Raw genomic sequence first — 10,734 nt, 5'->3', positions numbered from 1 at the left:
TCCCGCTTCCGGCGCAGAGCGAAGGCGGAGGAACGGCCCGGGGAGCGTCTGCCAAGTGCCGCCGCTACGCAAAGCGCAGACCGGAGCGGCGCTTTCCCCGTGGAGGCGCTAGGGAGCGTCTGCCAAGTGCCGTAGCGCAGAGCGGAGCGCGCCGCCCCGCCGGGTCAAGGGCAGCCGCCCGAGGCGGGGCCTAGGGGGCGTCTGCAAATCCCTACCCCCGAGGGGAGGCGTCAACGCCTGGGGAGCCCCAGTCCGCTAAACGCCGCCTGCTCCGCCGGGCGCCCCGGGCCCGGTAGAGCAGAGACCGAGGCCGGCGCTGCCTCCCGGGGAGGCTGCAGGGGGCCAGCTGGGTGCAAGAGGTTTGTGCCCGTCTTGGCCGGGGCTAACAGGGCAGGGCAGAGCTGGAACGCTGAGCTGAGGTAACCCTGCCGCCACGGGTGCGGTGGCACCGCCGTGGGGACCGGGGTGACACCAGCATGGGGCGGGAGGCGGCACCTCTGCCGCTGTGCCTGGGGTAGCAGCATGGCGATCCATGTCCCAGGTAATCATGGTGGCTGATCGATGCTGCCGCGGGTCAGGTAACACCACCTCGGTGGCTGAGGTCACACCCCTGCCATGTCTAAGGTCACACCGCCGCTGTGTGCCCCCTGCTGCAGTTACAAGGTCAAACTACCGCCGTATGTCAGGTAACATCACAGCCACGTTGCCCTCATGCCAGCCTGGCACTGCAAGGGTTGCCAGGGGAACAGCCCTTTGCTTCTGTACTTGGATGCCTCTCATGGAATCACAGGATGGTTTGGGTTGGGAGGGACCTTACACCCAGTCCCACCCCCCTGCCCCGGGCAGGGCCACCTTCCACCAGCCCAGGTTGCCCAAAGCCCCGTCCAACCTGGCCTTGAACCCTTCCAGGGAGGGGGCAGCCACAGCTTCTCTGGGCAACCTGTGCCAGGGCCTCACCACCCTCACAGGGGAGAATTTCTTTCTTGTATCTAATCTAAATCTGCCCTCTTTCGGTTTAAAACCATCACCCCTCATCCAATCCCTACGCCCCCTGATCAGGAGTCCCTTCACACCTTTCTTGTAGCCCCTTTAGGTACTTGAAGGCCACTCTAAGGTCTCCCCAGAGCCTTCTCTTCCCCAGCTGACCCCCCCCCAACTCTCTCAGCCTGTCCTCACAGGGAAGGTGTTACATCCTTCTGATTATTTTGGTGGCCTCCTCTGGACCCACTGAAGACTACAGAGCTGGATGCAGCACTGCAGATGGGGTCTCATGAGAGTGGAGTAGAGGGGGAGAATCACCTCCCTCTGCCATAACACAGTTGGCTTTCTGGGCTGTGACCACATATTACTGGGTCATAGTCTCTTTTCCATCTATCAGTACCTCCAAGTCTTTCTCCTCAGGGCTGCTCTCACTCCACTCCTTGCCCAGCCTGCATTTGTGCTTGGGACTGCCCTGACCCATGGGCAGGACCCTGCACTTGTCCTTCTTGAACTTGAGGTTCGCATGGTCCCACCTCTCCAACCTGTCCAGGTCCCTCTGGATGGCAAATCCCTTCTCTCCAGCTTGTCAACTGCACCACACAGCTGGGTGTCATTGGTGAACTTGCTGAGGGTGTGCTCGATCCCACTGTCCATGTTGCTGACAAAGGTGTTAAAGAGCACTGCCCCCAGTACTGACCGCTCACATTTGCTCCTTGCAGCCAGTTTAGGATTTTTCTGCCCTGATCACATCCCTGTCCTGCAGGGAGCACTAAGAACTGATCTACTTACATAAAGGCAGATTAGTACCCCCTTGCAACAGCGCACGACCTTCCCACGTAAGAAGCCATGTCCATACTCGTGGCTCGCTCGCCTGGCCACATGCAGCCATTCTTTTTGCTCAGACCTCGCCAGTACTGCCTGCAGTACTGCTGCTGTGTTCCTGAGGCTCCAGCATCAAAAGTCACCCTGGATTGTGTGCAAACAGCCCTTCTTGCTTGACTGTGGCATTTTCCTGGTGGACATAGTATAAATGATGTGAAACCTGCAGTGCTGTGATTCAAGTAACCTTACCAGAAAGTGTTTCTGGCTTGCAGATAGGTAGGTATTGCTGATTGACGCCACCATCTTATTTATAGTGCTTTGGCATTACAGGTAGCGAAACAGAGCAAGGCCAAGATATTAGGAGAGGCCTTTCAGTAATAAAAACCCAGATATAAGAGAATGACATCTGCTATACGCTAGATTTTAGTTCACTTTTTTATTTTGACTGTAATGCAAACAGGCATAAGTATTCCGTAAAATCAGAAGATTGGAACTATACAGAAAGAGGTGCATGCTTTAGAACAATGTGGATATCTTGCAAACAGAGCCAGAGTCAGTCCGAGAGAGGGGGCTGGAGTACATTGTACGAATGGCGGAGATTTTAGCAGCATTGAGAGCTCAGAGGTAGGGGAAAACCATGTTTCTGACCGCTTAAAGCACTGGTAGGATCAAATACAACACCGGCTCAACCCTGCTCCAACTATCCCCACCCCTTTACTCCTCAGAAGAAACCTACCTTAGGATCACACAAAAAGCTACAAAATAAGCTAACCCCCCTCCACACATACCTGTCTTATGGGATGCAAAGTGGGAGTAAAGACAATGTGCCAGTCTCAAATCATGGCACCATTTTATAAACCAAATGAAGGCACAGTGACATGAGGAGGTGGTGAGGGGAGGGAGGAAGGAGCAGGAGGACCAGAGAGCAGCGAGAGGTTGGAGTCCCATCTAGCAGAGCAGAATTTACTCACATCTGAAGAGTTTAGAAAACCTCTGCAGTGGAAAGTTTGGGAGTTGCCTGCCCCAAAGCTGCTACCCTTCACAGATCAGTCCCCTTTCTCATCTCGGCACCACTGCTCTTGAGGAAAAAGGCCACCAGAAAAAAAAAATCCAAACCAACCTTTGAGGCTTATGCTTTTCAAAGGTGCCTAAGGAAATCAAGGAAATAAATCCCTGTTCCTATTACAAAAATTAATTGGCACTGGATATCAAATTCCCTGGGCAGCTGGCAGAACTCATGTTTCTAACTATGTGCAATCTAAAAAGCAATGAGTCCTGGCTGAAAGTCATCTTACTCTGTTCATCTACTGTCTGGCGAATTGTGTACATTCTAGAAGAGCTGGGGATGTTGCTGCAGGCCAGGGAACTTATTCTCAAGCTCTTTTCAGCATACAAATCCCAAGGTTTTTTGAAGGCATCTCAAGGCAGCAGAGCACATTCAACCTTGGGAATTGTGGACATTTGCCTGTTTTGTAGAATTTTAGCAAAGCAGAAATTTTGCGCTGAATTTCATTGGCTTCAAAGCCATCACTTCAATGCTGGGCATGAGGAGATTCTGAAACACTGTCTTCTGTTTCTGGACACCCTGTTGAGTACTTAAAGTGTATTTTGTTAAGACATGATTCCATGCCATGATCACACAGAGAAAAATATAAAAAAGCAGGCTCAGAAGCTAGTACCACTGGAGTCTCTTGTTGGAGTTGAACACATATTAAGGCAGTTTTGCTGCCCTTGGAAAATTTTAAAATCTCCGTTAGCAATTATCATGGGAACAAAGTATTTGATTTAATCCAAACCAATCTGATGATTTTTTGTTTGCTGTCCCCACCCAAAATCAACACATGAAAACAAAACAACAAAAAGAAGCCCCAAATCAGTTAGATCAACTTTTTCAGTATTTAGTCTTCAAATGTTTAAGGTACTAAGAATGCCCCCAGAAGAAAAATACTTTGCACAGTGTTACTCACTAAGAGATTTCTGATCCAGCCCTACAGAAAGCTGTGTGCAAACACCACAGTCGGGCCATGCAGGAGTGTCTACCCACAGCCCAGCTCCGCACTCCTGCTTTCCCACAGCCCCGGACAGCTTCTGCATGCTTTGGCCTGCGGATACAAGAGAAACCTCCGATGTCTTGCCCACCTCCCCGCCGTGGTAATGAGGAGTAGCTGCAAAGCCTTGGCCTGTAAGCTCTTGTTCACCCAGGGATGCTCAGGGCAAGGCTCACATGGTGGATTTTCTTGCCTTTGAAGTGCTTCCTCCCTCCCCCGAAATCTGGCCAGGTAGGTACATGAATGGGTAAGGCAGGAAAGCAGCAGCCCCCGCAGTGAGGTGTTCTCACTGCTAAACAAGCTGCGACCGCTCAGCTATGAACTCACAATCTGCTTTTTTTCCCATGATTTCAATGGCTCAAACTTCCATCACAGCCAAACATCTGTAGGGGTGGAGGCCAGGAGTTTCTAGTCTGCTTCATTCCTGGCACAGCAGGAGAAAAGTGTATCTGCATTACAATGCTTAAATATTTCATGAGTTGCCCTTGTACCCATGCTAAAATCAAAACAATTTTGACCTCTGGTAAATTCTGTTTTACTTCTGGAACCAAGTGCTTTAAAGCAGCAATCCCATTAGCTTTCTCCCACTCCCCTGATTTCCTATTAAATACACACGGCCATATGGAAGAAGCTAGAGCTCACATCTCCGTCGAGGGTAGATTTCAAAAGGATTACTAGAGTCATGCATTGCAGGCAAGTGCAAGTGCAGATTGACACACGCAAAAACACTGCCGTCATGAAATTGCTGCTGCTGGGAAAGCCGGATCCTGCAAGCTGCTGAAACCCCCAGTGCCACTGAAGCCAGTGGGTGTGGAAGGCATTTTGTATCTGGGAGGACTCAGATTCTAGACTGATTTTGTCCAAGTTCGGGAATACAGTTTTCAAGAGCATTCAGCACTGGCCAAATTTGGCTCCTCCTGTTGTAGCAGAAGAAATTGTTATAGGAAAGAGTTACAGCAAAGTTGAATGGTCCTGAAAATGTGTCTCCATCTGTTCTGTAAAGGGACTACGCTCCCCTCTGGAACTATCAAAGCAATTGCAAAGTTATCAGAGCAATTCTGGAGCTGAGAACTGGTCCCCAGTGAAAGCAAGAACAAAATTTAGTTTTGAGCATATAATTCTCTGTCCAAAAAATGCTGGGAACTCTCTGCAGCTTCCCCACAAGTATGAATCAGAGGACTGTAATGGCTTCAGTGGTCCTAAGTCAGGAGGCAGCAGCTTTGGCCTGGGCTTGGCACAAGTCCGTGAGGCTTCAGGCACAAACACGTTCTCTCCCCCCACTGCCAGCCCAATAAAAACATGGTCTCTGGTACGTGGTAGGTGTTGACAGACCCGTGGTGCTTGCAGAAGGTGGTGTCCACTTTGCAGCCACACTCTAACCTTGCACCACCTCCACACTCCTATAAAACCCCATCACTGGGAGGTTAATTGCAGAGCACGGCTGAGCAGGGCTGTTAGTTTTCTCTCAGTTATCCCAGAGGAAATTTGCCCACCTGGAATTTCCCTTGTAAAACGAAGTAATCCGTTCTCCTCAGCTCTCAGTCTGTGTGCTAGGAGCATCTCTGGAGAGAGCAGAAACGGGAGGGCAACCCCAGTGCAACAGTCTTTTCCCAGCACAAGGCACTAAGTCTGTCGTCGTTCCCAGGACTCACCTGAGCAGCTCGCTGCACCTTTGGCGGGGCAGGCAGGGCTGAGGAGAAAGGAGGGCTCTGCAGAGTGAAGCGGTAGAGGGAGCCTGGGTTACAGCCCGGGACGGAGTGAGAGGCGTCGCATACTAACAGTAAAGGAACTAAGGGTGCAATCGCACTTAGACTGGACACAGGTTCATGCAGCTCCTGTCTCTTCCCATCTCCTCTTCCGCATAAGTGCAGTCACATTCGCTCAGGACGCAGCAAGGTTGCTGGTCGTGCAGAGACACATTGCCTCACACTGCTCTGGGTGTGAACAGAGTCCCCTGAGCGACCCTGGGGACGCGTAGGCGCAGGGCTGGGGACAGGGAGCGTGGACAGCCCCAACTCAAGCCCCGTTTCTCTGGCCAGTATGGATGTGGCTGGTTTGGTTCCTCTAGTGCATCGACGTCAGAGCCACCCAGCAAGGATTGTGGAGGTGTCATCATTGCGAGTCTACTCCTGATGATAGAAGTCTCATTATTTTCCCGCTGTCTCTCATAAATAGAAGGACAACAAACTCTTAGGCAGTCCTTCTGAAGAGATGAAATCTCTGAAGTCATCAACAACACAGGCGGTAGATACCCTTCTACTGAATGAACAACTTATTTTTTCCTGCTAGTGGACACAGCAGGTTGGGAAAACAGACAAGCATTCCCCGTGAGTTTTCAAGTTCATAGAATAACTTTCTGTGGACATCTGAAAGGCCTATGAATTAAAAATCTTTGCAAAACCCCCCCCTGCTTCATAGTGTCTTGAAAATAAAATCTTCTGTTTATGTTTAATACCTGGGGAGCAAAAAGGACCAGAGCTGCTTAAAATGGGCAGTAGTGGACATCTACCAGGAGAGGGAATCCAGCTGGTTGTCCATCAGGTCCAGCAGCCCTCACTGCAGGAGCCACGTGGGGCTGTGCAGGAGCCTGGACTGGAAGCAGGCACCCGGAGGTGACAGATCTGTGAACAAGAGGCACAACCCCTCCATGGATGACACCCCTGAGCAGCTCCTGGCACCAGTCTGTGGCAGAGCTCACCTTGCTCTCTGCCGTTTATGCATGCTGGAGATAGTGTGGCTACACCTACGCGTCAGAAATGTCACACCGAGATGAGCAGAGTCCAGACAACTGGTAGAAGAGCCGCATTGGTGGAATGATAACGCAGATCCACAAGTTTATTTCTCCCTTTGCTGTGGGAGAAAATTAAGCTTGAGGGGAGTGCTAAGCCCCTGCAGGTAAGGCAGATGAAGTTAAGACGTCTGAGACTGACTCAACAAAAAACAATGAATCAAAATTCCCAGTGGTGCGGCTTGTGAGGAGCAAACGGTCCTGCTCAGGCAGAGAGAGCGGAGAGGCAGCTCAGAGCCCTGGGGGACATATTAACTTCATGGACCTTCACAGCAGGGAGGGTTTCTTCTCTGGGGCCAGGCAGGGAGACTGGCCTTAAAAAAGCATTTCCCTTCCAAAGGGCTCTGAAGGACTCACCTGCCTGATGCCTGCTGAATTTGAAACAGCTTTGGCTGTCTGCCTGGCACAGACCCCTTTGGACATCCCACCAAAGGCAAGACACACACCCTGTTCCCTTCTCCGCTGCCTTCCCCGCTGTTTCCACTGGCAGCTCAGGTGGCAGGGGGAGATAGAGGTGGCAAACTTTAGGGTGCAGGAGAAGCAAGCCAATTCAGCTCAGGCACAGGCTTCCAGATGGGAAATGTTGTAGCGATACAGGTAGAAGGCAGGACAGGAAAAAACTAATTGCCAGCCACACAGGATGAGCTGGAAAGAGGACGAAGACAAGGGCATTTCTTTGGGCACTACCTCCTCTTCAGATTGCATCGCTCCTTCTACTCAACGGAGGACCAAAGCACAAAATCTAGAGCCATCATCAAATTTCCCAAAAGAAGGGGATGAGTCTGATTTTTTTTCTTTAGCTCTCTTTCTGCAGCCACAGGATTGGGGGTTAGGGCCAGGATTGCTCTATGTTCACAGCCAGGGAGTTGTCTCCCACAGGCAGGACCAAATTCACGCATCCCAGCAGCAAAGGGACCCAGCTCCCCCTTGGATGCCCTGGGATTAGAGTCCACAGAGGTGGACCATGGGCTGCCCTTTTTCCTGTCCCGCTCTGCTTTCACCTCCAGGTCACAAAGTCCCCAGGCAGTGACACAAACCTGGCCTTGCTCCTGGCTCCCAACCCTGCTCCAGCCGCCCTGCTAGCCCAGTGAGCGGGGCTGTGGCCACACCGTGGCAGCATTCATTCGCATTTTACTCCATGCTAGATGCTCTGCTGGGACCACTAAAACTAAGACCTGGATCTCAAATTCTCCCAGTGCCTGGAGGCCTTTTGCTTTTGAATTTTAGGCTGGAGCTGCTTCAAGCATTCAGGGAATCAAAGCCGCAGAAGATGGTCACAGCATGCGGAGATGTGGGCAGACAAGCAGCAAGAAAGAGCTGGAGGACCTGGCTGAGGGTGGGGATAACCGCACAGCCTGGGGCCGGGGGACCCAGCGCAGCTTGTACCGTGGACTGGGAGAACAGAAAAGCTCCTGCAGCACTTTTTGTTCTGACTGTGTTTTAGGGCAGTTAATCTTAGCTTTCTGAAAGTAAGCTCACCATTGCAGCTCCTGGACAAACCCTCTGCTGTCGCTGGTGCAGATGCTTTGCTCCATACAAGCATCAGTGCACAGTTCAGCAGAGCAGGGGCAGGAGGAAGGGATCAGTGTCTACCAGCTCAAAATGTCAACCCCGTATCCCTGCCTCCAGCAAGAGCTGCAGCCATGCCCTGCTGCCCTCATCCTGGCAGTGAGGGAGGACAAACCTTCTCCAGGGTGAGGAAGGGAGAAGGAGGGACACACAAGGTCACGCATGCTTTACCTTGCAGACAGCTTTTCTCTATTAGAGGGACTGATAGCTTTCTGTGATTGTGTTAACAGATTGCTTTTGGGGCCAGATTTTTGCAGCAGGGCTGAGGTGTGAGCATGTCAGAGCCCAGAATCACACAGCATCTTTACAGCTGATATCACTTCCCTTCTCACATGAGATGTCCCGGCAGAGACAGCTCGTGCCGCTGGCAGGTGGTGCAGAGCCTACAGGGGGGACTGGCTTGCTACCCAGACACCACGTGTATTTCTCTTGGCAGGCAGGTCACTCCGTGCTGGCACTTTCTGCTCCCAAAGGTGTGGAAGTGGCTGGGGTCTGCTGTCCCAGAACTGCTCATGAGTCTGCGCTAAGGTGGAGCTGATGGTCTCTGGGCTTTCAAGACTCCTCGTTTGGCACAACCTCACCGAGGACCAGGAGCCTCCATAACCCTCCAAGTGCTGCCTTCCAAAACAGGCTTTGTTATCAGGAGGTGCCTCTGGCAGCTGGGGTTGGAGCTGGTTCTCTCCCATCCTTGTGGCTTTCCAGTCTCACCTGGGAGAGGGTTCACACATTCACAATATTCAAAGCTCTGGAATGCAGCCGGTTCCTCAGTCTCTCTCACCAGCATCATGGCTGCAGAAGACTTATCTCCTGTAAAGCTCTCCGGAGAACAGCCTGGCCAAGCAGCAGTCATTGCCATGAGTTTTTCCCTAGCATACACATCAGCCTGTGTGTTCGGTGCTTGCTTCTCTGTGGGAGGACTTTCATGCTGGCAAAAGTGGGGATTGAGCAAGAGAGGCTCATGGGGAACCCGGAGCAGAGGAGTTGGCAAACATAGCACAGAGTCCATTTAGGAGAAATCATGATACATGAATCAGAAACATCCCACCCTTCAGATCAAAACAGACACATTTGTACCCAGGCTGCTTGGGGATGAACAAAGTTCATAGGCACGAGGGCATTGCACATAATCTGCCCCCAGCCTCAGGCACATGCCCAGGTCTGTACAAGTATAAAGGAAAGCCATGAAAATGCAAGGATTCAGCCAAGCCCTGAGCTGGGGGAAGGGGGAGCCTGGGAGGAACAACCCCCAGCTCTGGTCAAGCAACAAGACCTAGCCATTGCCCAGCCCCTGCCAGCTCTGCTGTCCCCCAGAACACCGAAAATGCAGATGATCATGAAGGTGGTGATTTCATGCAGCTGCAAAATGCCCTCATGAGAAGAAGGAGAAATGTGGGGTTCTGTTAAGAGCCACTGCAGGTTATAAAGCCATCGTACTTCAGTGGGGAAATCCAGGGAAGGGAAAAAGAGAGAAAAGAAATGGCCACAGGACAAGAGCAAGAGAAAGAGGAAGAAAAGGAAATAAAAATCATCATCATCATCATCAGGACACAACAACAGGACGAGAGACAGAGCGCTTTCCATGGGCAGTTCCCCGAGGAAAAGGAGCCACCGTGTCTGTGAAATACAAAACCCAGTGCCCTCTGGCTGGAGGGGGCAGCAGGTGCTGGGACTGGTTTGGCATCCCCCTGGGGCGAAGGGTCCAGTTAGGAGCAGAAAACCCTGCAAGGGAAAGGGGAGAAAGGCCAGCCTTAGAGGGAGCAGTGAGGAGCGTCTGAGCACCCTACCTAAGGACCTTCCAAGGGACCGTGTTGTAGACAGGGATTTACAGAGCCCTTTGCAGCTGGCTGAGGTGAGCAGGTAGCTAACCCTTATCCCTACCTAGAGGTGGCAAACTGAGGCACCCTGTATACAGTGCAGACCCCAGAGTATGTGCTGCATCAGAGAAAAATTCCTACCAAACCTCAGGGGTGTTGGAAAACCCACTCTGGGTCAGCCAGGCACTACGTGGCACAGCCAGGAGTGCAGGGAAAGGATTGTAGCCCAGGCTACCGAGGGCCAGGACAAGGAGAAATATCTATGCAGCTGCCCATCCTTTATCTTAAATAATCCTTCTGCTCAGCCAGGGAAAATCTCACCTCGACAGAGATGAGCAAATGGCAGAACATGGTAGAGCAGAAACAAACATAGCAAATGTCAAGAGTTTTTACTTCTTTGGGTTGTTTTTACAACAGTGGAAAGAAAAGTCTCTAGATCTTTCCTAACTGGGCATGCAGCAGCCTGGAGACCTCTCCCACCATGGGTACCTGCTGTCTGCACCTCTGGAGCCAGCCAGGCCCCCCTGCAGCCGGCACTGGAGCTGGGGAGAGCCACCCCTCGCCACGGGTCCTGCAGACCTTCCAGCCCGTCATCCGCTGGCTCGCTGGCAGGGAGCAGAGGCAGGCAGCGGGCAGGACTCCTGTGCTTTGCATTACCATTTGTACGGAACTGTCAGGTCTGAGCACACTGGTACAGTGGGTGCAATAACCT

At 51.9% G+C, this 10,734-nt stretch overlaps 1 protein-coding gene across 1 annotated transcript in view; it reads right to left on the bottom strand.

The window, feature by feature from the left end:
• Positions 1 to 2,247: 2,247 nt before the first annotated feature.
• Positions 2,248 to 10,734, bottom strand: part of NOS1 (nitric oxide synthase 1) — a 58,886-nt gene continuing 50,399 nt past the window's right edge. The window contains exon 29 of the mRNA XM_026859831.1: positions 2,248 to 9,927. Within this exon, the coding sequence (XP_026715632.1) occupies positions 9,912 to 9,927 (16 nt within the window). The 3' untranslated portion in view covers positions 2,248 to 9,911. The remainder of the gene's footprint in view (positions 9,928 to 10,734) is intronic.

This window comes from Athene cunicularia (assembly GCF_003259725.1).
Source record: "Athene cunicularia isolate RWA chromosome 15 unlocalized genomic scaffold, athCun1 chr15_part1, whole genome shotgun sequence".
Classification (NCBI taxonomy): Eukaryota; Metazoa; Chordata; class Aves; order Strigiformes; family Strigidae; genus Athene; species Athene cunicularia.
Note: the sequence above shows the minus strand (reverse complement) of the source record. Positions and strands in the feature narration are given on the sequence as shown.